Below are 27,534 nucleotides of genomic sequence, written 5' to 3' on the forward strand. Positions count from 1 at the left end.
AAGGTTGGAGACTGGGATAATATAATTATATACAAATTACACTGGAGAGATATAAATTCCTTGATTTCTGTAGCTCAGGCTCTATGGACCCTCTTCCTCCCAGTCTCTTTCTTTTATTTCTTTTCTGAGCCTCCACATTCTCCGTCCTGCCCTCGCTCACGCCCAGTAATGATTCCTTTCTCTCTGTGCATTAGGAAGAGTGCATCATTCCCATGACCACTGACCATTGTTACATTAGCTCATGTGGGGAAATCAGTGACACAGTAAGCTAATGCACTACAAGAAGGGGAAGCAGAGACCCCTACTACAGCCATTCAATTAGATACGGATCAGCTTTGGGCAGAGACAGCTAATGGACATTGTCCTCTGTAATGGTGGGAGTCTTCATGAAGGCTTCTGACCATTAGCACTGTCTGACTCCAGAAGGATCATGCTAATGGAGAACCACTTTGAAGTCACTATCTGCCCCTTGAATGACTCTTTTGATGCTAATTTCCTGTTTTACTTTGAAATTTCTTCTTTATGTGTCTGTTGTATGTTTTACTCCCTGTCTTTTTCTTTTTCCCTTTCCCTCTTCTTTCTCAGTGAATTTACCACAGTGGATACTTTAAGAGTTTGAGCTCTCTCATCACAGGGTAATTCCTATGACACTGTATTTTGTTATGGCTGTTTATTATATTCATTATATTTATATTACAACTTGGATCTTATTCTTGTAGGTTTGGATGGTTATGATAGCATTGTATTGACCAGTTATTGCTTTAAAATATTGTAGTTAAAAATAAGTTTAATTAATTGTCAACCCATATTCCTAAATCTCAGCAATGAACTTGTTGCTAACACGAATCTGGCTGGGACACAGTTGTTGTTGTTGTTGTTGATTTACAACTTTTGAAGGGAAAAGCATTGAACAACAAGTGCACATGAATACATCCATGCAAGTGCATCCTAAACAGGTCCATCACTTTTAAGTTATTTATTCTGATAGCGACAGGAAAGTCAGGGAGAGATACAGGATGATGTGCAGCAAAGAGCCACGGATCAGGCTCGACCCCGTGGCCACTGCGGTTAGCACTACGCCTTCATGGTACATGCTCTACCAGGTGAACCACAGGGACGCCCCCCTCATCACTTTTTTGTGTCCTCTGGAAACACTTCTGTTGTGTTGTGAGTATCTGCATCACATGTGTTGTCAAATTAACATTTTCTGAATTTGCTTGTGTCTTTGCTGTCTAAGCTGCAGTGCGCTGAGCTCTCAGGGCCACCCTATGTTGCCATCAAAATAAGACTCCAGTTGAAATAAACCAGAAATGTTCCTTTAACATTCAGATAAATTAATAATGATGTAAGTTTTCCATGATGTATTTCATATGATCAGAAAATCACTCTCACTATCTCTGCTTATGTAACACAAACAAACATATTGCCACTTGGCACCAATGTGTCAATTTAATATGGGGATGAAGCAATACAAATATCAACCCCATGCACACCCCTGACACTTCAAAGTGTACCGAAACATGAAGGAAGCACAGATGAATGTCTGTCTGTGGAATTTCCCTCTGACATCCATGTTTCACACACAGAGCCATACTGACAGCACACACTCCGTCCTTGTCAGTCATAGCATTAATGATGAATAGCTCATTGATGTAGTTTTAGACTGTGACAAGCGGGACATTGATCATCTGGACTGAAAAGCAGGCACTCGACACACCAGCGGCTGTGTGACCTAATTGCCTTGCAGTCACATCAGTTAGAGCCATGTGGTCATGGAGACAATTAAAGCAGACAGACACTTGAAAAGACAAAGAGGACGAGGGGGCAACAACAGCGCTGTTATTACTAGGCTGTCATCGATGAGGAGGAGGAACAAGAGAAGAGAAAAAAATGAGAGATATGGTGACAAATAGTTGAGAGAAGGTCAAAAAAACAAGAACTTTTATAGCAGCTCATCTGGTATGTTTGACACTGTGCAAAGTAAAGTGGATGCAAAATGAAAAAATGTTGGAAAATAAATTAATCAGCACCAAATTAAGTCTCTCCACATTCCTGCTTTTAATTTATGCAGCTAATATGATGTTTCTTGTGTCCTACCACAAATCTGTCTCAACATTAAACTATTAAAAAAATGATGTAAACCTGGGATACTGGGGAAGATGAGCTACAGCCATGTAAACGCACATAAATCATGTTATAATGAGTACGGCCAGCAGATAGAGAGCAAAGTGACATCAGGAGATCAACTGCCTGGTTTCAAGCAGAATGTGGAAATAGGAGAGGGTTAGATGGAGGAGAAGGACACGGAGACTGGAGGATGGCAGCTGGATGACTTCTTTGAAGCACTTGAAAAAGACAAGAGGATGGAGGATGAGAAGAGCTCTGCACATTGGATTTTTGGAAGCACATAAGAGAGGAGAGGGTTACAGATAAGGACAGGAGACCAGGAAAGATGATAAAAGATGAAAAGATGATTTTTTTTTTTAGGAAGTGTGATCTTTTGAGGAGTTAACAGTGACAACAGTTTATCACAGTTGCAATTATAACCCCAAAAAGGGAGGAATCATTAAAATTTTACTCTCGTAGTGACTCCCACACACTTTCGGGAGGCGTTTAATGTCCTGAAATATCCGCAAACCAAAAAGGACCATGAGAACATGTGAGTTAGAGTGGAATAAGAAAAGAAAGACAGATGATGGGTTGCAGAGCAGACGAATAAAAGACAGTGTAGAGAAGAAACGAGAGCAGGGCCGAGACTGCAGAGGTGATCGCAAACAACAAACCTCTCAAAGGAGAAGGGAAGAGCGACCTTGCTTTCCTTAAGCGGATTGAAACCCAAGATGAGAGAGACGCAGAAGATATAAACTAACCTTAGGCAAATGAAACAGAAACTGGAAATTAGGAGGATGAGTTTAATTACTGTGCTGTGCTGATTAAACAGTCTTAGCTGGTTGTGTCTTTTTGCAGTAAAAGCAATAAAATAAAAAAACATTTAGCATGTTTTTATATCAAGATACATGCAGATGAGTGTTTTATAATTATAAAATATCTAATCACATATAGGGGATTTTTTTATTTTGCTATTTTTGACAAGGATCAGATACAGAACAGAAGCCACTGTGACAATGGAGATGTTAAAAGGGTTTGATTCTCCTATTTGATTTCTGGGCCTCACTGCAAACTGTGGTTTTCAAAGGACAGGACAAAAAAACAATCCATGACTTTGCCTTCAATTTTGCACCACAACACTCTCTCAATACTTCTGCCTGTCAGATCTAGAAATACAATTTTCAGCCCCCGATCCTTTTACTTTGGAGAGTGAGGTGATGAGTTAAGAAGAGGGATATGATTGACGGAGCAGCATTAGTGGCAGGTGGACAGAGAGTAGAGAGGAGCGAGCATAACAATGCTCTCAGGGTGTTTAATAACCGTGAACCACTCTCAGCCTGAAGAGCCCTTTTCTTTTACTTCTTTCTCTATTCTCCGCCTTGCTCTTCCTTTTACCAAGCGTGTGTTGTTCTGTGCTACTTATAAAGACAAAAAAAGCAAAATGAAACAATCACTGAAGATCCAAGACATTTGTTTTCTGGTTAAACAGTAAAACAGAAAAGATTAAAAGATGTATCTGGAGACTGAGTGACATATAAGCAAGACGTTACGACGGGTTAGATGAAGAAAATTGTGCGCAGGATGTGAGGACAACCAGACATTTCTCAGCGTGGGACTAATAGGTTCCATATCCTGGTGTGAAGAGTGATGCCAGTCTCCATCTGTATGATCACCTGCTGCTCTGCTAACGTCACACAGACGTGTGAACAGCCTGACCTTGGCAGCATGTGTGTGGGTGGCAAGATGAAAAAACATGCATTCCCGATTTTCATGCATCTTTACATTGTCAGTCATGTTCAAACATATTTATCGACAATTAAATAAAACAATGACAGAGGAAACTCAGCCATCCTGCTCATTTTAGTATGAGTGTGTGTGCAGTGTTCTTCTGCTCTGTGTGAACGTAGCTGAGGTCAGGTGTGTACTCGTGTGTCAGCAGGTCTAGGTGGGGTTTCCTCCTGACCACCTCTGTGCACTTTTACTAACAACACACTAAAGGGATCTCGCTGACTGTGACGGAAAATTAACTGGATGAAAGAGACAGAGAGGGAGACAGAGAGGGCGAGAGCGGCCCTGGATTGAGTGACTGCAGGTGTGTGGTTGTAATCGTAGCTCAGAAGGAAAAGTCTGGTGGAAAGTTGTTTTTACGCAGAACCAATTACACAAAAATGTAGGGATGGTGTTTATTAACCTCCTATGGGAGTTGAGTTCACAACGGAGTTCTCTGCACTGAGCAGATCACAAATACCATCCTCTTATCACTTCTAGCGTCACATTCAATACAATTTATCATGTTGACATTAAACTTATTAAAATCTTTTGATCTTCTGAAGAGGATGCTGAAAAAGAATTGGCACGTTTTGGGACTGAATCACTACAATGAAATAAAAATCAGACAGTGTTTCCCTGTGGAGCTGCAGTGGAAGAATAGTAACAAAAAAAGATAATTTTTTACTAAAAAGACAGTAACTTTGAAATATATCGACTTGCTTTGTCTCACTCTGACAGCTGAAGCCTCATTTTAACTTCAGATAAACGTTTCCCACACTAGAGCGACTGTGGATTTTGTCTCTAGATGAGAAGATTAATGCCGCTCTCATATCTGTCACTTAAACATAAGGCTACAGCCAGAATCCAATTAGCTTAGCTTAGCATAAAGACAGGACACAGGGGGAAACAGCTGAGCTGGCTCTCTACAGAGGTAACAAGATCCACCTACCAACACATTATATCTGTTCAGTACACTCAAAAACCAAACTACATGTAAATGGGATTGAAAAACTACAATTTGTCCTTCTACAGGAGCTATGTTCAAACATTTTCATGAAATCTTTTTTCTTGCTAGCAGAAGATGTGATGCTTAGGACAAGTTATTAGGGGAAATCTAATCCTTTTTTAAGGCTGAGCAGTTTGAGGCTTTCCTCTAGTTTTGGGATCAGAGTGCAGGGACACTACCCATCACTGTCCACATGAACACAGTAACACAATCACATTTGCAAATATTTGCTCTGCCAAACCATCTTTGAAAAAGCTGCAATGTTGTGTCTCAACACCAATAGTGGAGAGGAGGACGACTGAGTTGAGAAGCTGCCTCTGGGCATCGATGAAGTTTTACATTATTATTGTAACAGTATGAGAAATAAGGCTCATTGTGAGACCTCACGATGAAGACTTGTCTTACTATTTATAATTCTTGGCTGTAGGCCAGTGGATTATAATCTTCCTCAAGGGGTACAAATTTTCAGTGTCACTTTTCTTCCGATTCAAAACGGGTTTGTGCGATGTGTGCTGGTCCAGCTGTGTGGGGTGTGGGAACAGCTTAAGTGTTGTGAAGTGAAGGAGGCAAATAAGGAGAAGGAAAACACTTTTAAACAAAAAGAGCATTACGTGTTCAAAGTGGCAGTCACACAGATGAAAAGGCATACAGTACATACTGCGGGCAATATAACAGTTAATATGATTACACAATACAGAACATCCACAATTCTGGCAACATGTAGATATTCAATCAAGTGTAAAGACTGAAAATAGGCTCCCTTCACTGTATACAGTACATATTGTTTAGTCATAATTACGTAATACATTTTCATCTTTGTAACCTTAATATGCTGCCCTACCACAGCCCTGTTTCATGATGCTAAACATAACTTCCTTTCATGTGTAAAGAGCATATTTTAAAGATCTTGGCTATATAAACATGGTAAACTCTGATACAAATTTCCTTGCATTGTGCCTTTCACAGTTACAGATTTTATGAAATCGAGTCCACTTTTAATCTAAGAAGACCCACTTCATGAAAAATCAAAGGTGGTTAAGGCAGAGGAGTGCAATAAATCTGGGTTAATACATCATAAATCTTTGGCAATACAAAGGAGATACAGAGAGAACAAGATAAAAGCAGAGAGGAAGTGGGATACTTCACAGGATGTCTGCAAAGTACGAGGGAGGAGAGAGAAAGTTGGAGCCAAAAACATAGCAGAGAGTTTCTGTTTCTCTTTTCTCCTCCTAAAAAGAGATGTAGGAAAAGACGGAAAGGGAGGCGGAGGAGGAGGAGAAAGTAATTAAGAAGGTTGAGAGAGAAGAGAAGGAGAGAGGAGAGAGTCCTCTCATCTCTCTGTTACACTCTGATGGAGCACAGCAGATCCTGTGAAGCAGGGTATGATTAAAAGAAAAGTGAAAATTATATGGGTAAATTATGTTGGTAAGGACCACACACACAAACACACACACACACACACACACAATGAAGAGGTGCAAATAGAGATACTGATGAGTCACTTGTTTACAACATATTTGTAAGCAAACAAATATAAAAAAGCTGAACATAACCTGCAAAAACAGACAGACACACTGAATCAGTTTGTCTAAGACATGATGTTAAACTGAGACCTGCAGCTCAGAGGTCCCAGGCAAAACAAATCTAGCATTCTCTAACAGTAATGTGGTTTTATGAACAACTGTTTTAACCAATAACACATACATTGGTAATATTGTTATTATGGCTTTTAAATGTGGAATTTTCAATCATTTTACACAACTGTAACTTCCTCATCATCAGTCACTACTGATGTAGAACAACAGATAATTCTGTGGTAAACAGTCAAGGTGACGTGACTGCCACTCGTATGGCTTGTAATAACTGCACTAGTAAATATATTACACTTGTAACATTAAATTGAATCATAGACAAAGTGATCATCAACATTTAGATGATGTCTTCATAAATCAAAACAAATCCTATTTGAATTGTTTAGTCATTTATTTTTCTTTTCATTCAGAATCCAGTGGCCTGGATAAGATCACTGGAAATCAGAGTTTTGTTGTAGCTTTAGAGATGGATTCCCCATTCCTCAGTTTGCCAATTTCATTACATTACTGTAACATTAAATGTAGCTCAATACTGGTCCCAGATAGGAATTACTGAAGTGAAATAATGTATGACAGTGATGTTGGGTGGATTTTTTGCCAGTCCAGGAGACAGATGTGTAAGTTTTTAGTTTTGAGTATAAATGACGTTAGCATCCATCTATCCTAATGTTATGACTTTTTAACAGCTATGAGCTATTTCTCTAATGCTGTTGTAGTCTGAACAGTCTGAAAGAAACCAGGACCTTCAGATCTCTCGCCACACAGATGAGACAGCCATCTGTTAGTTTAAAGTTAAAACATATTTGCAGGCTGACGGAGGGGATGTAGCTCAGTGGTAGAGCGCATGCTTCGCATGTATGAGGTCCTGGGATCAATCCCCAGCATCTCCATATTTAGTCATTTATTAGCTGAGGGAAATAAAATCAGTGTTTGCCAAAGATGCACAATAAGATAAAAGAATATGGTTCAGTGGTAACAAGGGATGGTCCGTGCTTCAGCACTTTTCCTTTGCTGATGATGGAGTAGTTGTGAACCTCTTGGACGAGCTGGGGTCTGCCTGGAAATGTTTACCTTTAAGCTCAGAGCTAAACTAGAGAAGCAATAAAGCAGGTTATTGATGTGAGACGGATGGGTGCATGGATGGAGGAGAGATCAATGAAGGGATAACACACAATCTCCACAAACACGCTCAAAAACAGTTCTGATGTTTCTGGTGTTTAAGCAGAATAAAGACTGTCACTTGAAAACTGGATTTAGGGGCTAAATATACGTGGATTGAATGACTGTGTTGTCACTTTGAGAGGGATTTGCAAACTAGGTATTTAAATGAAATAAATGCTTTGACAAAGCCGAGAAGTGACATGAAAAAGACTAAGAAATCTATTTGAATGAGTCAATATGACGAGAAACAGATTGTGGCAGCCAGCTGAAGGGATTTTTGAGGAACACGCGTCACATGGATTTTCATAATACTGCAATTCTGACAGGAAAGCAAATAGTTAAAAATACACAAGCACAGGTGTCTGCATACAGGTTTAAACAGTCTGTAGAAAACCTATGAAAATCAACAAATATAGGCCGAAGCACACAAAAGGAGCGCACAGTCACAGACTATACTGAACATTTATCTATAACTTGAGTTCTTTACCATGGTTTGTGGCTCAGGAAGGTGGATGCAGATGTTGCACTGACACGTCTAAAACCCTAAGTTGCACATAGGTTTTGTTTAAACAGCAACCGTTAACGGTGAGGTGGAAAGAAAGTGAAGAGAAAGCTGTAGTTTCTAAAAACAGACTGTATTGCATTTATGCCTATATTGGATTTAAAGGTAACACACAGGTGAACGCATATATGCTACAGTTCATCATCTTTTAGTCACACTCCTCCTTTCTGTTCTCTGGAAGAACACCATCTCTCACTGCTGCCAGCACAGAGGGAGTTGGTGTGGTTGAGCAGTGACACACAAACAGGTGTGCAAAAAAGGAACATCTGGCCAATCACTGTCAGAGTGACTGTGGGAAATTAAAAATTGTTATGCTGAAAAAAAAGAGTATCTATCTTCTGAGAGAGGCTTGTGCCACTTATCTACAGGTTATAATTTCAAACAAGTTCTTGCACAACATGAATGACAGGTGTATCATCACTTGAAACGGAAGCCAAAGAATCCTGCTCTGTCCATCACTTGATCTCACTTTACGAGGACGACGATTCGGTCCTCAGACTTTCAGACAAAATTCTTATGTTCCATGTGAATTTATTTGGTCTAAGCGTCGAAACGTGGACGGACAGTGGTGTGGGACACTTTAGTAGCTTGCACAGTCTCAGTATTTCAGCTTTTAGTATTTCAGTATTTCTCACAGTTTAAAACTGTATTATGTTGCAGAACAACAGGGGATGTAGCTCAGTGGTAGAGCGCATGCTTCGCATGTATGAGGTCCTGGGTTCAATCCCCAGCATCTCCAACTTCAGTTATAACCTCCAGCTTCTTTAGAATTTAGTGGCTGAGGGAAATAAAATAAGTGTAAGATATATGAATGTGATTCAGTGGTAGCGGGTAAGTGGTCCTGGCTTCAGCATATTCCCTTGCTGATGGTGGCATAGCTGTGACACTGATGTAGGCCACAAATAATGTTACAGGCAGCAAGGGGCTGGGGCTGTGTCAGTGACCTTGCCGAACTGAGGACGACACCTGGGGACACTTTAAATTGACTCACTGATCCAACCTACCTCAGGGAAACACATTAAAAGTCTGTGTAACTGTGTCAGCCATTAGTGAGAGGGAGATGGTTCATATAAACAGGAGCCCAACTTATTTTTACACTTAAGGGTGTTGCTTTCAATTGCAACATTCAGAAAATAAAAGTCTTTTTCAGAATATCACATAATATGAAGGTAATGGCTGGCTAAAGTCTAGCTGAAAACAGTTTGCAGAGTGCCTTCTCCAGACAGTTACTTTATGATGCAACTTGTTAATTTAACTTTCAACAGAAAGTTCTTCTTCCTGCTCACATGAAAAAATATTTTCATGTGAAAAAAATATTTTAAGTCTCTGTTGAGAAAAACTGAGGAACACTGAGTGTAACATCAGCAGAAGATGAATCAATACCTGACACAGGTACCACTATCATTAGTAAGATTTCGCACAATAACATTTTGCGTAGAGTAATGATGTAACATCCCATTGCAGGGGTTCAAAAGCAACATGTAAGAAAAGATGAAAGATGATTTAGCAACTGTAAAAACCTGTACTGCTGTGACAGTAACAGCAGTTCTGATCACAAACTCACATTTTGACCCACAGGATGTAGCTCCTCCTGGTGCAGGGCTTTGTGTGGCTATGGTGCTGGATCAGTCCCCAGCAGCTCCACTTGTATTTATTCTATAATCCTTTACAGAACTCACTAAACATGAAGAATGATCCACCCAGTCTACAAGAGTAGTTAACACACAACCAACCCTCCTCTCAACCACATATGGCCACTGGTCTCATTGACCCTTGCATGAATGAGTTCATTAACACAAATTGCCATCCAGGAACCAGTTTGTGTGGAGGACACACACGTATCACTTTCATTCAGCAGACATGCGTATGACACTTTATGCCTCCACGCCGGTGACAGGCATTCTGTTTTCAGGTTGTCTGTCTGTCTGTGTGTACAGCACGTCTCATTCTCCTGAACATGATATCTCACTAACACCTCAAGGGAATTTCTTCAAATTTAGCACAAACATCCTCTTGGACTCAAGGATGAACTGATTAGCTTTTGGTGGTCAAGGATCACTGTGTCCTCACAAAACAGTTTCTCTTGTCTCTTACACTTTAATAGTTTGCAAATTCTCAGTATTTCAGCTTGTATTTCTGACAGTTTAAAATTGAATTATGTTACACATACACAGGGGATGTAGCTCAGTGGTAGAGCGCATGCTTCGCATGTATGAGGTCCTGGGTTCAATCCCCAACATCTCCACCTCTTGTCATCATTGGGTAAAAAAAAAAGCAGGCAGCAAAGGACTGTGACCATGCTGAACTGAAAATAGCTCCTAAAATTGACTTACTGATCAAACCATAACTTGCATGATGGCGCTCTGCACCATGAGACAGTAAAGATGCATCTATTTCAAAAAAATGAGGGAGATCAGCTTTAACAGGCCCAGAGAGATAGAGAGATGCAGCTCAGGGGACAAGGGCCAGGTGTTTATAGGAGACAGTCAGACAGTAGTAATCCATCACTGCAGCTGCTCCAGACGGTGTGCGCATGTGTGTGTGTGTGTCTGTGTACCAGCATTGCTGTCTGTCACAGTGGGTGTCCCCTAGTGCTGACAATGACTTTGCAAAAATAATACCTTTCTTTTCTTACACCCAAAAAAGATGCTTCTTTTCTTCTGTATTGACTAGAATGTGTGTACATAGTCTACTTGTGTGACGCCAAATTAGTGTTATACATGTTCAGAAGTGTAACAAGACTCTTAATAAAGATTTGGAAATCAAGCTTGAATAGAAGCTGGTGAATTAGCTTATCTACGTGCAACAGATTGGATATGCACATGGACACCATAACCACAATATGGACAGTGAGATACATGCGCCTTCTCTTTGTAATGATTCCATATCACAAACACACACACACACACACACACACACACACACACACACACACACACACACACAGCAGCAGCAGCAGACGGAGGGACTTGGACATATTTCTCTAGTCTGGAGGGAGGAAATTATTGAACTGCTAGACTGGCAGGGACTTCCTTTGGCCTGCAGAATGCATGATGGATCCAGTTCATCCACCGTATTCCCTGCTCCTTACTTTCAGCTAGCAGATTCCCATTTTTTGTCTCTTGGATTTTCTGTACTGCTACAAACAAAAGTGTATAGAGTCTACGATAATTATAGATTTTTGGATATACCATGGGCATATACATCCATTAGCTTTCATTACAAAGCTGCATTGCAGCTAACTCCCTAAAAGAATAAATAAACTGGAATGTTCGGGCGAGTGAGCATTAGCTTGTGTATATGGACAGAAAGGGAAGAGAGAAATTAGAAATCTACTTTTTTTGGAAAATAGTGTAAAACTATGTGCTGTGATTTGTATTGACTGGAGTGTAATCTTATTATGGCAACCTGATGGAGACTAGAGATTACATTGAATCCTTTTGGCTGCTTCAGATCTTTGCAAGTGACTGGGTGTTTAGGTGGTAACGTTCCAGCAGTTTGGAGGCAGACTCTCCTGGAGCAAAGTTACAGCACAGACGGAGCAATAATTCACTAAGGAGGTTAGGAGGAGACACACTCAAACAAAAAATACAGTAGATTTGGCAACTGAGAAGCTCTTTGGGTTTGTGCCAGCACCACAGTCAGCCTCAGGTGATGCCACCCACTCTCCTTGGCCTCAATCAGGGAAGAGGGCCGGAGGGCACCTGCCCACCTACAGAAGCTGCTGTCAGTGACTGTCTGTCACTGTTCTGTCTGATCTTTCTTTTTGTTCTCATCAACATCTTTTTGGATTTGTCTGTATCTTTCTGTCTCTCTCTCTGCTTCAACACAGTTCTTTACCTCTCTCTCTCCATCGCCTCTTTTCCTTCATTCCTCTACTTCATCACTGAGATCTGGGCACATTTGAAACTGACTGTAAACCCAACAGCTGTAAAGTGACTACTTTGAATTAATTATATCAACAAAGTATGCTCATCCCCTGGAACAATCAGTAACAACCTTGTAGCCAGTGTTATTTTAAAATGTTGAAATACTTCATTTCCTCTACTTTCATCAAACTCTGACCCCAGTTTCATCATGAGGGATAATAAATGAAAGGCTCTTCTGCAATGTCTATTAGTGTGGAGGAGCCACATGTCTGTAGGGAATGCCTCATGCAAAAAAGGGAGCACTTATAGACATTTGTTTTGTCTGCAATAGGTATTATCTGTCTGACACAGTATCCTGGGCATCTACCATGTGGCATTTACATTTTCATATTTTTGCAGAAAATGTAAATGTGAATATTGAAATTATGAAAATAATCATTGAGAATTGTTTTTTGGAAATATGTTACTCTTAAGAAATAGTAATTTTGTTTTAAAATATGCTGTGGCTAAGGAAAAATGCAGTTTCATTTCTCTGCGATCAGTCTAAACAATGGAAATAAACTGTGACTATCTCTAATCCCTAGTGTGAGATAACTTGCTGACTCTGTTTCAGTCGACAACTTGTCTGTTCAGCTGTGAGGAAAAACCAAAACCACTGGTGCCATAATCATCCCCATCTCAGTCTCACTCTGCTCCTCTCGCTCTGTGACCCATTTCTGGATCTTCTCCCTGCTGCTCAACTGTACAATTACAGAAGAGACCTGGGATTCACCGAGACACTGGTTGAGTTTCAACAAAAACAGGATGCTTATCAAGGCGTTGGCCAGACACACACACTTGTACATTTTTACTCATGAGGACCCTATCGACACCTAACCTCAACCACAACAACTGCTTCACCTCAACCCTTATCCCAACCTTCCCCTAAACCTGCACCTTTAACATGCACCAAAATATTCACACTTGCCAATAATATCCAGCTTCTTCAGGTGTCAAACTAGTTTACACACAGATAGACATACAAGAGCAACATGAGCAGATACACACACACCACTAAGTTGCACTGCCACTAAAAAGAGACTATAAAACATACTACATCTCAATCACACACAGACACACACACACTTTAGCAATTTGCAGGACTGCCCTCTCACTGGTGTTTCCATTAAGCACTGTAATGTGTGTTAATTTCTGTTTGTTTTAACTTGCGTGACACTGACACAAACACACACCCAGTTGTGTGATACACCATCTTTCTTCCAGACAAGAGCTGTGACCCCTGTTCCTGCCGTGAGATAAGACAATGAGTGAAGAGAGAGAGAGAGAGAGAGAGAGAGAGAGAGAGAGAGACTGAAAACATTAGTTATGACTTTTGTTTTCAGTTTAGTACATAATGAAATATGGGTGCCCTACCCACTTCCTATAATATACTGCATTCCATGGACTTACTGACACACAGCTAAAATAAATAGTGTGGTGTTAAGTAAGACATATTTGCTGCGATCTCTCTCTCTCTCTTGCAGAACATTCCCACCCAGCATCCTACACACACGGACACGATTAAGATTCCACAAGGCGTCCAGATGCCAGAGTGCTCCCAGAGTCAACACCGCTTCCTCGAGTTTAGCGTATTAGGATTGATATATTAGTTCCACGTCCCTTTTCATGGCCAAAATTACAAAGTGCTTTACAAATTGAAAGAACACGGCTGATCAGCAAAGTTTTCCTGCAAGGTCATGAGAATGGTAATAACCCTGATAAATGACAGAGGAAATTCAAACAGAAGCAACTCCCTGTACAGTAATTTATGAAAGTTTCTACATACTCCCTTGTCGGTTACACACCAACGGCAGGTGTTTTTTTCCACACACTAAACACCCTGATGAACTTTCACTCGGGTGTTACATGCAGCTCAAAGTGCCTCAACTACTTTTAAATACAATTTAGGACCTTGTTGAACATCCAGTAAGTCTGAGTAGAATCCATGTTGGCTAGACAGTTAAACTTCTTATCTTTGATTTACGCCTGCTTCAGTTTTCAGCCAGATGAACTCTGAGGTCACTGTAGCTCTTGGATGCAGTTCTGACCCCATTCCCTTTCCTGTGTCGGCTGATTGTTACAGTACCTCATCAAATGTTTGAGGTTTTACTGCAAGTAATATCACAGATTGAAATATCATACCAAGTGCATTCAGGACTTTCATTTTTATATAAAAACACTCTCTTATTTACAGAAGTATCTGAAGGCCTGATTATTTAAATTGTATATTTACTAAGTAAATTGGTATCACAATAAACCAAAGAAGAAGAAACATGAGAAGCTGTTACATTATCTGTCACGTTTCCAAGTCTCTCACTTGAAAAATTTTCTATTTATGAGAAAGCTGATGGTGACAGAAAGATACAGCAGATGCATAGTCAGTCTGACAATTCTGTAACACAGTAGAAAACATCCATCATTTCTGTGAAGCTCACACAGTAGAGAAGATCTGGGCTTTAAGCACACAAACATTGTGTATTGAGATGTTATGATAGCAACACTCCTGTTTTCTCCACCATGGAGAGACATTTTAATATAACAGCTTTATGTGGGACAGAAATGGTGTAGTCAGAGCATGACTGCTAACATAATTAACAGGGTGTAGGCCATAGTATTTGAGTGTTAGAGTGATGATTGTGTTTCAAGCACACATATTATACACTTCTGAGAAAACAACACTGTGGAAGAACGCACAGATCTGGTCCCACTGGCATCACAGCAGTTAAAAGGGTGTCAACTTCACTATTGTCAAACTGTGGTTACTACGAAACCACGTCTCCAAGGCTCCATTCCACACATGGCTTTGTTGAATGACTGCTTTCATATTAAACACTGGAGAGAGACGGGAATAAACACCACTCATATTGATCGATGAATATTATATATACAAAGGACTTGGACTAGTTGTACTTGAGTTGCTGCTGCACAGACACATACCTTGTGATTCCTGTAGAGTTCCTGCTAGATTCATTTTCACAGTCAGAATACTCAACCCTCTGACTTCAGATTAGGCTACACATACAGCCAATTGATCTTTCAAAACATAACTCACACATTTTCTCTTCAAATTAATATTTGTCAGTTTGCATCAAGGGCTACCTCGTTTCCCACCTGCCATTACGTAATGTACAGTAGCTAGCAAAACATGAACCAAGTAGAGTTTTGTCTGTTTGATGAGTCGGAGCTGCAGTGGCTGAGAGGCGGGTGGAGATAAAAGTGGGACTATTTTGCATATTCATAGACTCGTGAACACTAAATGAGGCAAGGTGTAGGGTTACATGCAAGCTATTTTAACTGGAACAGAGATGAGTTTTAAGGACTTTGATCAATGTCAGGCCTGAGCAGGTGAGAGTTTCTGGTATTTCATAAGAAAACAATCAAACATTAGAAGGATTTTTTCTGTCTTATTTCTTTCCTCATCCCTTATCTGGTAAAACAATCAGATTTTCCTTGGGAATCCTTAAGGTGTCCCAACCTGCAGGTTGGAAACCACTGGCTTAAAAGACAGAACATTGTAACATTAAACTGGATACCTTTTGTTTCAAACAACACAAAAAGCTCCTCTATGTCCTTGAGGTCATTCTTTATCCATGGTCTCTGCTTCAGTTTAGTTTAGTTTATTTGACAATAAAAAGAAGGATAACACTATAAAGGCCAGGACTTATTTCTATTGTGGTCCATTGTTGATAGCTCTGCTACTGGCGTGGCCTGATATAGGCAATGCACAAGCGGCATCCCATTTTATAGCACATTTATTTTACCACAACCAAGTAACTCTGTTTTTGAAAGGCCACTCCAAACCGAGAGAGACTCCAGGGGAAACAGGGTCACAGTTTACTGGGGAAAACCGGGACAAATCTCTCACATTTCACCTTAGATGTGATGTAGAAATAGCAGAGGACGCATTATGACAATAAACAAGGTTGCAGGCAGGATTACATAACTGACATAACTGTGTCAAGTGACTTAAGACTCACAACATCGTTAGCATAATGTTTCGAAGGTCTCAAACACTTCTGAGAAAAGAAAGTTTCAGTCATCTTCTCCACTGATACGGTAACTATTTATCACCATGGAATAAATATTTCAGATGGTGCAGAAATATTTTTACAAGCAAGACTTGAGACACACCCCTCTCTCTTAAACTTGTTTTTTTCTCCTCCCCCCTCCCTGTATGTTTGTCTTACTTTCTCACTTTCCATTTCTCTTCTTTTCCTCCTCTTCATTTCCACCCAATCCTCGCTGCACTCTCTACTTACTCAGACCACACCACTTGAACCCTCATGTAATTACAAAGAACGACATATCATTTTGAAATTAGGCTCTGAGGGGTTTGGCAAATGTTTGAAATGAGGCCAAGTTCTATAAACTGTGACATGTGTCTCCAGCGTTGAGTGCAGATATGTGGCAAACAGTACAAATACAGTGTAATAATAAATGGGTCAATGCTCCACAACTCAACTGAAGATGATTATGAATGAACAGGGGAGGGGGAGTAAGGTCTGCTCAGGAAATAGATAACAAACCTCCTGTACTGATAGCAGTGTGTGTGTTGTTTTTACCTTCAGTCTCAGTGTATGTGGCTTCAGGTGAGGGAGTGTCCTGCCCACAGTCCCCTGAGCTGTAGATCTGTACGACCAGGAGCCGCTTAAGGGACACCAGGTCAGCATCTTTGAGCCCCATCTCCAAATGTCGGACAACGCCCTTCCCTGGCTGGCTGGTTACCACAGTAACCTGGAAATAAAGCAAGAATAAATGGAAAAAAATGCCTCTGTAAACAAGACACAAAAATGACTCAGAGGACATCAACTCAAATAACAGTTTATTCATAGTGACATCCAGAATGGATGAATCCAATTAGAGGAGCACAAGGTTCAATGAGGAGCTTCCACACAGGGAAAACTTGACTGCACTGTGGCAGTGGACAAAAAGTGAGGAGCCTCCATAACTTAACAGCATTTTGGCCAGTAGCTGTAAAGACGGCTTGTGTTTTATTGACTGACTGATTGATTGTTTTCATTAGGCCCTAAGAATACTGCAACACAGCTTAATGTTTCACAGGGGCCTTCCAAACCATCCTACCAAACCAACACTGCTACTGCTCCTCCACAACCACACTAAACAACCTCTATCACTTTTAATTGTTTTGTTATTAGGCCACACTGATGTCCCTCCCCACAACGTTTCCCCAGAAGCTTATTTTTGAATTGTTCCAGCTGGCGTCGTGAAAGATAAAGTTTGTTTTACAAGCTGTCACATCTGCAGAAGTTAAGGCCACAACAAAGCATTCCTTAGATCTGACTGTTTCTGAGTTTAGGGCCATGACAGACAGTAAATTACAGTCACTAAATTAAATACACTGTGCCAGAATTGTTGTCCTAGTCCCAGTAAACAAAATCCTACCTTGACAGAAAAGTGACATATCATATGTGACAAAGGCACAGCTTTACACTAACTTACTTCATGATACAAAACACTCAGCTTTAACTGCGCTCTTGATGTGTGATCTATAAAAGTTTTCTGTATCTAAGCCACCATTATCTCAGTGTCATGACAGAAATGAACAACACTGCTGGTAATGGACTGTGAAATGTTTTTCTTAATAATCCATTAAGTTTCTGATTTTGAAGATTTGTGCAGAACATTTAAACAAAACAACAACACCACCTTGCTGTATCTGATGATTAGAGATTAAATCAGTTGCATGGGAAACAGATAAACTAATGTTGGGCTGATGTTAATCACCCGACTCAATCACATTAACAGTGGCAATAAATGATGATGATAATAATGTGATTATTGATGGGATCTGCTCTGTGCTTCCTGCTGTTTAGACAAAAGTAGAATCTGTTGCTGAAGACTGATGCTCATCATCAAGGAAGACACACACACACACACGCTGAAAAATGTACATATGAATGAAAATATGCACTGTATAAGTAGATCAGCAACACACACACACACAGACACACATACACAGAGTCATGTCTCTGCTTAGTGTCTCTCTGCCTCCTAACAGTGCTATTCATATCTGCTGCTGTCGGAAACAGTGGGTCTTAGTGTAATCATCTGTCCAGAGCTTCCCAATAAAGCTGGCTGGGTTTGAGAAATCCTCATCAACAACCCGGAGCCTTGTACCCAGAGGACACGTTGTTCACACTTAACAAGAAGGGCACTGACTGGCTCTTGCCTCAATTGGCTCCCCATATGTCCAACATTTAAATTCAACAAATGAGATCCTTTCAGTAATGTCAGCTAATATTCCTCTTCCTCTTAGCTGTAATTTGCTGACATCAAAAACGATGCATGAGCCCCAACTTTGGAGCCAGGAACTGGAGTATTAGCCTAATGCTGGCTTTGAGTTACATAAAATGAATAAGACTTAATAGTTCTATTAAATGTGCTGCATCCAAGTCATAGCTATGATCTTTTATTGATGTCAACAATTCCATCCACTTCAATCATAATGAAGCGATGTGCATTAGCCAGTGGAAACAGAATACACCAGGATTTGCAATTGTTTAAAAATTTTGTACACTCAGTGGATTTGCCTCTGAGAAGTGATTGAAGTGAACTGATTGGATATTCTAGCAGGAAGGCACTAAGAACTACTGAGGCTTTCCTGATGTCAGTTTTACAGCTCTTTCTAGACAGGTGGCTCCGCAGCACATGAGAAAAGCACATTTGAAAATGTACATGAGCTGGTTTTAATTGGGCTGTCTGATATAAGATGTGAAGAGTTCTCAGCCACTAAAATGGACTGTTAAAGCTTTTAACAGCATGCTAATGAGATACATAATTCACTATGTTTTTTTGCAGCTGCTAAACACAGGGAGTTGTGACTGAAGAGGGCTATTTAACAGGTATAAGTGGAGCCTCTTCATTACATTAGTGTGAAGTACAAAGCTTGAATATCAAAAGGGATCTATTCAGTCTAAGCTAGTCTGCAGCTGGGAGATGGATATAAAGAGATAAAAACCAGCCAGATATTTAGAGGAAATTACTTCATAATCAATAAAGATGTGCAAAACTGACAGAGCGGTGACTGTATTGTGTGTTATTGTTATCTGATTCCATTCCATGTGCAGATGCAGTTTTACGGTCGTAGGGACAGACATGTCTCTGTTGTTTGCACAGAGCTTGCGGGGATATACAGCACATCAGCTAAGAATGCCAGCCTCACTTACTGTGGATGAGAAAAACTGAGCTTTTGTAAAGCTTTCTACGTCATGATACGAGGTAGTACATTAGCAAAGTAAAGGAAACAACTTAGGCAATCACACAGCCACAACCTCATCATCTTATCATTAAACTGTATTTAGGTTATTGACAGCCCAGGAGCTACTGTGTGCTTTGTTTACAGATCTCATTTATAATCCTGTGATCAAATCAGAATGTAATGTTTCCTCAGTTCTCTGACAAGAGATGCAGAAAAATATGTAAACGAGAGTGAGAAGTATACAGAGCTGAGACTCAGCAGGGTAACAAAGTTGTGTTGGTCCCATTCTTTACCAGATGTTGGCTATGATTCACAGATTTTTGCCAACTGAAATACAATGAGAAAGAAGAGATTTAGCTCTCTACTTTTCCTGTAGTGGTTAGGGCTCGACAACAAAAGAGACTCAACTGAGTGCTAGAGTGTGAGCTTTAGAGTATGAGATTGTGGGCTCAATCCCCAGCAACTCCCGCTGCTGTGGCACCAGGTTATGTAGGTTTCTGATGTAGTACAGTGGTGACTGCTGGGAGTTATCACTGTTGAAGCACTGTGCCCTTTATAAACGCTTTGATTTCATGAAGTGAAGACTACACTAACATCAGATCCAGTCTTGTTATATAGGGTGTGTTTCCATATGGTTAGAGATGACCTAAAAACACTAAGCTAACATGAGGTGTTTGACGTGGGGAGTGTGGGGGTCTAGCCCAGTAGCAGAGCGCATACTTCGGGTGAACGTGGTCCTGGGTCCAATCTCCACTATCTCTGCTTCATATAACTGATCAAGCAGCTCTTTACCTATACCTATGATAGACACATGATAAATTCACATACTGTGTCTTTTTAAAAACCCATCAGCATCATTCACAGTCTGTACCTCTGTGCTTGAGTTGTAGCATGAGTGCTGTTGCTGCTATAAGCACCAGCACAATCAGCAGCCACAAAGTCAACCAGAAAGTTGCTGGGACAATCTTTGTAAAAGCTTTTCTTAACCTTGATTTTAATAAGAATAAAAAGAGAACTTAATGTTTTTGTTGTGCTATTTGTGCATAAACAAGTCAATCTATGCTCACCTCCACTGACGTGTTGCTGTTGTTGGCCTGGTTTCCAGTGCTGGTATGTCTGATGTACTGTTTAAACTGCTGCAGACTGTCCAGCACTGCCTGTCGTAGCAGCTCACCTCCTCTGGCTGCTCCCCTGACACAGCCTTCACCTGGAATAGACCTCAGCTCCTCCACACAGGAGTGCAGCCTGGCCAAGTTACCACGCACCTGCTAAAAATAGAGAGGGGCAGGAAGAGAAAGAGGGATAAAAGAGAGAGAGAGAGAGATAATGTGGGTGACAGAAAACAACAAAGGGAAGAGGAGTGAGAGAGACAATACAAGAAAAAGCAATAACAGGAAAGAGAAATACTTTACATTTCTTCCATGTATATTATGTAAGAATCTGTTTTACCACAAATGGCAGTAGACATTCCTGCTGCCTGCTGATGGCGTACAGGCTGAGTAGTGGTATCCTACAAGGTCCGTCCAGACTACAGGCCAGGGACAAGAAGTTATCTAGAGCATCACAGAGCACCGTACAGGTCTCTGACCACCACGGTGGCAGTGCCTCCACGATCAGGACCCTGGCTGGTTGCCGCCGGAAAGACGGAGAACAGAAAACAGAGTTCCCAGCAATGGAGGAAGCTGTTGGCCTCTTTCTGTTGTCCATGGACATCTGAAAATGAGAAACAAAAAATGCTACAACACTCAATGACAGAGAAAATAGAGGAAGGCATAACAAATACATCTGAAGCCAGATTTTATCCCAGAGAAGATGCCAGATGGAAGAAGTAAGCAAGCAAAAAATGTTCTCAGAGGTGTTTACAACAAATAAAACAAACAATCACTATATATTTCATGCAGTCAACAACATTAATTCCAAAGTACATTAGTTAAAATACTAATCATCACCAGTTACCTTTACTGTAAATAGAACATGCATAAATAGGCTTTGATAAACATGGTATATTCTGTAATAATCTAGGTTATAAATGGTTTGGCTTTCACATAACTCAGCAGCTTTTTCAAACATCTGTGGAAGCTAATGTGAAAAAGTTACCACTAGAGTTGGATTTGTGCCATAATGACTTAGAGATATGATTATTTCATGACTGAAAGTCCTCTGCAGATCAGAAAGCTCTAAGGCTGAGGACAAGAAGTTAACCAGAGCATCACAGATACAATGTAGATACTACTTTGTGAACACAGATAATCATTGTTGTCAAAAATCCACTTAAACAGAACACTGTTATGATGCAAGGACCGGACTGGATGGGAAAAATGGGTCAGTGCAGCAGCAGAAAGTAAAACAACAATGGAGCACATACAGAGAACTGGGTTTAGTAATAGTGATGTATCAAAATTAATATTATACTTTCTGCCAATATAACAATCAATTAATTTAGAAACTGTTTCAGTACTTAATTTAGCACAAATCTAAATTTATTTCGTGATTTCACTTTACAAAAAAAGTCCAGACCACCGCTTTTTATAGACATGTCTATGATAAATCCTTTATCTAATCCAGATGTGTCAGGAGAAAAATCATCTGTGTAGCAGCTGAAAGGCAACAGTCAGTCATGCAACACAGAGGGTGTGACCAGAAGGACGCTTCACAGAGCCAATTACTCAATCTGAAACCCTGTCATTACAGGGTACACCTGCATGAATCTGCCTTTTTGTGTCTGGTCACCAGCATCATCGTCACCGAATGGAAAACCCCCCCCATTTAGCAATGTCAGTCATCCCTTATTGTGACACACATCAGTACGATTAGTCATTTCATTTCCACACCTGAGTGGTTGAGAACAGACAAGATCACAGCATATGAAACAGCTGAAACAAGAAACAAGGCAACAGACGCCACTTCAGTTTCCACAAGACCATGACACAGGTTTTGGGGCTTTTTTTCAGAGCTGCTTTGAGGAACAATTCATAGCTGCAGACCAGTATACTAATGTACAGATAACAGACTCAAAGGCTAAGTTGATTAAGCAATGAGTCCATCAACAAAAAATGACAATTTGACACATTATTTGTTTTAGGCCTTTTTCAAACAAAAATGCCAATCACTGATCACTGGTTCTTAAATATAAGAATTTGCTGATTTAATCATTTTTATATCACTCTAAATGGAATATCTTTGGGTTTTGGACTATTAGACAAATACTCAATTTGATGATGTCACATTGGGCTTGTGGAAAATGCGATCAGCATCTTTCACTCAAAGTTTTACAGAATAAATTATTGAAAAATAAAAATAAACATTAATTAATAATGAAAATAATGATTACTTGCAGCCATACAATTAATCAACATTAAGTCTAACATCTCAGATCTCTATTCCAATGCCTAAACATAACTTTTTGTGTATGTTTACTCATAGCCCAACTACTTTGCAGCAGGGAAGCGTCTTCACACTGATTGGCTGGAACTAGGCTGGAAATTGCGTAAACAGAAGCAAAAACCTTCTGCCTTCAGCCTGTGTCTAAGGTCTGGGTACTGCATTTCTAATTTTGTTTACAAATTCCCTTACGTATTTGAGTAATGAATTAATTTAAAGGCGGATGGAGTATTTCAGCTTTCTGTCATCATGTTGCCATGAATCTGCCACTGGGCCTGCATCACATCATTTTTCTGTGACAGTGTTTTAACACACACATACAAACACACAGTAAGACACATACACTAACAGTCTAGTCTCATGGAAAACACCTGAAAGCCTGGACTGCTCTTATCAGAATAAAACCCACTGACAGAACTAATCCTGTACTACTGAAATCTGAGCTCTGAGCACTTCATCATCCAGGCTCCAGCCTATCATTCAGGACAGTGGTTTTCAGCACTGCCTGAAACCCTGCCCTGTTCTGATCATCACAGAGAAGGGCTATTTTACAAGTAAGACCCAATACAAAGGGCAAATTGTGTGAAAGTGTGTCGTTTGATCTTGTGCCCTGCTCATCTGCCTCTAACACAGCTCCCCTTTTCTAAGACAAACTCTATCCTTCTCACCACCCAGATCACACATCTTTCACATTTACTCCTTTGATCTTGCATCATCTCTTAGACCACGCTCTGTGTCAACATAAATACATCCAACAGGATTTAGCCCTGTGGACAAATAATATAGCTTGTTTCCGAGCGACACCTGTGTTGGGTTGGTTCCTGTCATCATCACCATCATACATTATTGCCAAAATGGTATTCACTGTAAATTAGAAACCTCCCTGTAGTACACAGCACTACAAGAGAGTGAAACATGTTTGTCTATGTGTGTGCATACTATATGTGTGACAAGCCATGTTGGTCATAACTATAAGTATCCAATTTAAGTTATATGAATGTTGACAAAACTTGAAACTGAATGGAGAGGATATAAGATAATAATAATGACGGTCATTTTTAAATATGTTTGACAAAATACTACGTGGAAAAGGAGTATAGTTGTAAAAAGCTAAATACTACACATCCAGTCAGATTAAATGTTGTTAGCTGTTATTTTACTTTTTCTAACTGACTTTTGCTAGCTTAAATCACACTTAGCCAACTTTAGCTAACTGTTACCTTAGCTAGGTAAACTTCCTCCACTGTAGTTGGCGTCTGCTGGAATAGTTGTATAAATGCAATAAATATAGAATAATTTGGAAAGTGTCAGAAAGATTTTACAAAAAAGACAACAACCACGAACTACTTCTAACTACATATGTAGCTCTAAGCTAACGGTTTCCTAGCTAGCAGCCCAACGTTAGCCGTGGGTCACCTGTAAATAAAGTCTGGCTGCAGCATCTGTCTGCTGCTGGTCTGTCAAAGATTGTCTATTGCTAAGATGAATTACTCAACACCTTTAAGTACCTGCCGTGTAGAAATCTTAATTTAAAGCTAAATATACGATACAATTCAAAGGTTCCTTTGATCAGACATTTTTCACTTTTTTATGCTGTTATAAACCAAGTGATTAATCAGTTAATTGAGGAAATAATTAGCTAAATAATAATAACAGTATTAAATAATCATTAACAGGGATCTTCAGGCAGATAAATCAAACCATAGCTCCTGAAACAATATAGTCTGCAAATAACTGTGCTTTAAGAACTAGGTAGTGTTTGCAAAAAGTCATGAGCTATCTGCTATCTGAGACAAACAGGAAAATAACACCACAACTCAAAGTGTGTGAAGTTTACTTCAAAACTTTTGCATTTTGTCCTGCCCTCCCTCCATGTGTTTATTTCCATTCATCATAGATGAATTGAGAAAAAGATAAATGAGAGGCCAGGGCGCAGGGACAGAATGAAAGAGAGATATGGAAATTTGTTCCTGATCATTGGTCTTTTCAATTCAAGTGCTTTTCAGTACTCAGTGTGTGTGTGTGTGTGTGTGTGTGTGATATATATATATATATATAGAGAGAGAGAGAGACAGAGAGACAGAGAGGGAGAGACAGAGAAAGGCCTTCAAAGCCATGAAGGTACAATCAAGATGTAAAAGGGGGATGTGATGGGGAAAATACAATATACAAGTTTGATGTGTGTGTGTGTGTGTGTGTGTGTGTGGTGTATGAAGGGGCTTTGTAGAGTGCTGTGGTCTGTGTAAGAGGCTTTGGTGAATGCTGGGTTGAGAAATGAGAATTGACTGATGCACAGTCACATAACCCTCTCTCTCTCTCTCTCTCTCTCTCTCTCTCTCCCTCCCTCCCTCCCTCACACACACACACACACACACACACACACACACACACTCTGCAACATATTGCTTTCTCAGTGTGCATGAGATTGACATGAGGAAATGCAGGTGTAACATGCACACCTGCTTGTGGGAGATAAGATGAGGTGTATATATGTGTCTGTGTATTTGTGACAGGAAGAACTAACTTCTGCCAACTCTCTGTACCTGCAACATGAAAACCATTTCCACATGAATTTGCTCAGTGGAAGTCCTTATGTAAAAGCACACTGTGTGTGTGTGTGTGTGTGTGTGTGTGTGTGTGGTGTGTGTGACCAGATGATCAAGGATTAATATTGCTGGTTGGGCAGTGGCTTCCTGAAGACACTGACAGTCCTTCACCCTGCTCTCCTTCTTTTCTTTCCTTCCTTCCAAGTTAAACTAGTAAACAAACATGTCCACACACACCTCACATTATCTACTTCCTGTTCACTCAGTCCATCCTCACACCTCCTCCTCCACGTCCCACCTGCCTGTCAGCGCTCAAAGCTCTAATTTTATCTGTTATGTATATGCTGTGAATAAAGTAAACACTGGGATGCATTGATTTCACTATGTGTATCTTCCACTGAGACGGATGTCGAGTTTTCAGTCTCAAATATGAAGGCCTATGTAAGGGGATTAGGTGTACCGATATGACTGGAGCTTAATCGCTCTTTTGCACAGACACACGGCTACAAATTTATACACACACATAATAAAATACACACATGTGTTTCCTAATTTAGTTGTGATAAACACACACACTTCTAGGTCAATAGGAGCTTTGCAACAGTGCACTAATCCGCTGTGCCTTTTTGGTTTACTGAGGGGGATTGGGGAGAAGTTTGCCCTCTAGTTTTAGCTCTTACTTTGCACACTAGTTGCTTTTTTCAGGCTAGCGTGGCTCTGGCACTATTTGGACTTTTGGGGTGAGTTTTATTCACTGTGTGACTGAGGTCAAATTAATGTTAAGTCGGTTGTGTTAAGTTGTTTGCTGGCTTGAGAAGTTTCAGTTTAATTCCCTCAGATGGGAACAGGGGCATGAAATTAGAAAATCCCCTCAGAGCATTCTGGCAGCTTTAGTTGAAGACGGTCAGATTGAAGTAGATAACAGACACAAACATACGCAACTTGAGTTTTTAATAAGCTGACAATTTTATTTGTGAAACCCACTCATACTATATCTGCTTTGGTTCTGCACTCACTAATAAATGCATTATATCTTGTTTTACTGGGTTAAACAAGCAAATTATAACGTGCTAATTAGTGCCACGAGGAGATGCTGGTACCTTGATTTTGTTACTTTTGAACAAAGGCAGCTGTTTCCCTTTGTTTCCAGTTTGTGTGCTAAGCTGGCTTAAACAGCTGCTGGCACCAGCTTTATGTTTGCCTTTCAGACATGAAAGTGAGCTTGATCTTTGTGCTTAACTTTTGGCAAGAAAGTGAATATGTGTATTCACCAAAACTCTTGAACCATACCATTCACAAGAATGGCGTGTTCAGAGCCGCCTGTCACATGGTTAGAGAGAAAAAACAAGAACACCTATATCCTCCCTGGTTATTACACGCTGACCATGACCATTAAATCTAACAGGGATTCAGTGGAAAAGCAGACGCTTGCATCAACAAGTTAGCAACCGTCGACAGTGTTATGTGTAATAAGCTGCTTTAGCTGTAGACATGATTGTGAAAATTGCTTGTTTACAGTATTAGCACATCATAGCTCTCACGCATCCGTCTTTACCCAAGAGCTCTGACTTCCACTCTGCTGCTGTATTTTCTTGCTTGGTTTTAAATGTTGAAACTACATTGTTGAGGACATGAAAGACGAGAGCAGGAAGTGATCAGAGTTCTGAATCTTTTCATGGAGCAGCAGCAGCAGCTCTGATCATGTAGAGCGGGATGCTGTTCTACATGACATGTAAACATGCTCTCCAATCGGCAACGCTGTTTGAAGTTCTTACACTTAAGTTCTTACATTGAAGTTCACTTTACAACCAGTTTAATCAGAGCTGATCATTGTTCTCTCCATAGGGGAGACACAGTCTCTCTCTGACGGCATTCAGAGCTTTTATACCCAGTGGCAACTGCAAACCCTCAGGGCAGGTGAAGTTTTAGTTTGAACCTCTGTGGAGGTGAGCCCACTGAAAAATGAAAGCGTGCAGTGAAAGTGATGTTAAATCTGCTTTAGCTCCAGGGAACAAATACGGACAAGTCATGCTGTTATTTTATCCGCATGAGACCTGTTTCAAAGCTAGTCCTGTCTTATTGTCACAGAGGATCTGTTTGGGTCATGGTAAGGATAAGCTTTATGGGAATTGTTGCTCTAGGAAATGTGTGTGTGTGTATGTGTGTGTATGTGTGTGGGTGTGTGTGTGTGGGTGTGTGTGTTTTGGGCTTAGCAATTGTAAGCATTAGTACTTTGGTGTCTTTGAGTGTACTAATCCGTGTGGGAAAACAACTTTATTA

General features: G+C 40.3%; 1 protein-coding gene and 3 non-coding genes across 8 annotated transcripts in view; 3 read left to right on the top strand and 1 right to left on the bottom strand.

Annotated features, from left to right (window-relative positions):
• The window catches only part of m1ap (meiosis 1 associated protein), a 43,309-nt gene extending 19,124 nt beyond the window's left edge, over positions 1–24,185 (bottom strand). For 2 of the 5 annotated variants that reach the window (XM_071477826.1, XM_071477825.1), the window contains exons 1-4: positions 23,929–24,184; positions 20,777–21,040; positions 20,395–20,595; positions 16,671–16,842 (exon numbers count right to left, since the gene is read on the bottom strand). In XM_071477826.1, coding sequence (XP_071333927.1) covers positions 16,671–16,842; positions 20,395–20,595; positions 20,777–21,040 — 637 coding nt within the window. In that variant the 5' untranslated portion in view covers positions 23,929–24,184. Of the gene's footprint in view, positions 1–16,670; positions 16,843–20,394; positions 20,596–20,776; positions 21,064–23,928 lie in introns of all 5 variants that reach the window. The other 3 variants (XM_071477828.1, XM_071477827.1, XM_071477830.1) reach the window with 3 other exon arrangements.
• On the top strand, positions 7,296–7,367 carry trnaa-cgc (transfer RNA alanine (anticodon CGC)). Its single transcript has one exon. It is a non-coding gene; the product is annotated as a tRNA-Ala (tRNA).
• trnaa-cgc (transfer RNA alanine (anticodon CGC)) lies at positions 8,868–8,939 on the top strand. Its single transcript has one exon. It is a non-coding gene; the product is annotated as a tRNA-Ala (tRNA).
• Positions 10,374–10,445, top strand: trnaa-cgc (transfer RNA alanine (anticodon CGC)). The gene has a single exon. It is a non-coding gene; the product is annotated as a tRNA-Ala (tRNA).
• Positions 24,186–27,534: the final 3,349 nt, after the last annotated feature.

Source organism: Trachinotus anak, unplaced genomic scaffold (assembly GCF_046630095.1).
Source record: "Trachinotus anak isolate AG129_WGS33_773 ecotype Australia unplaced genomic scaffold, CSIRO_AGI_Tana_v1 ptg000005l, whole genome shotgun sequence".
NCBI classification, from domain to species: domain Eukaryota; kingdom Metazoa; phylum Chordata; class Actinopteri; order Carangiformes; family Carangidae; genus Trachinotus; species Trachinotus anak.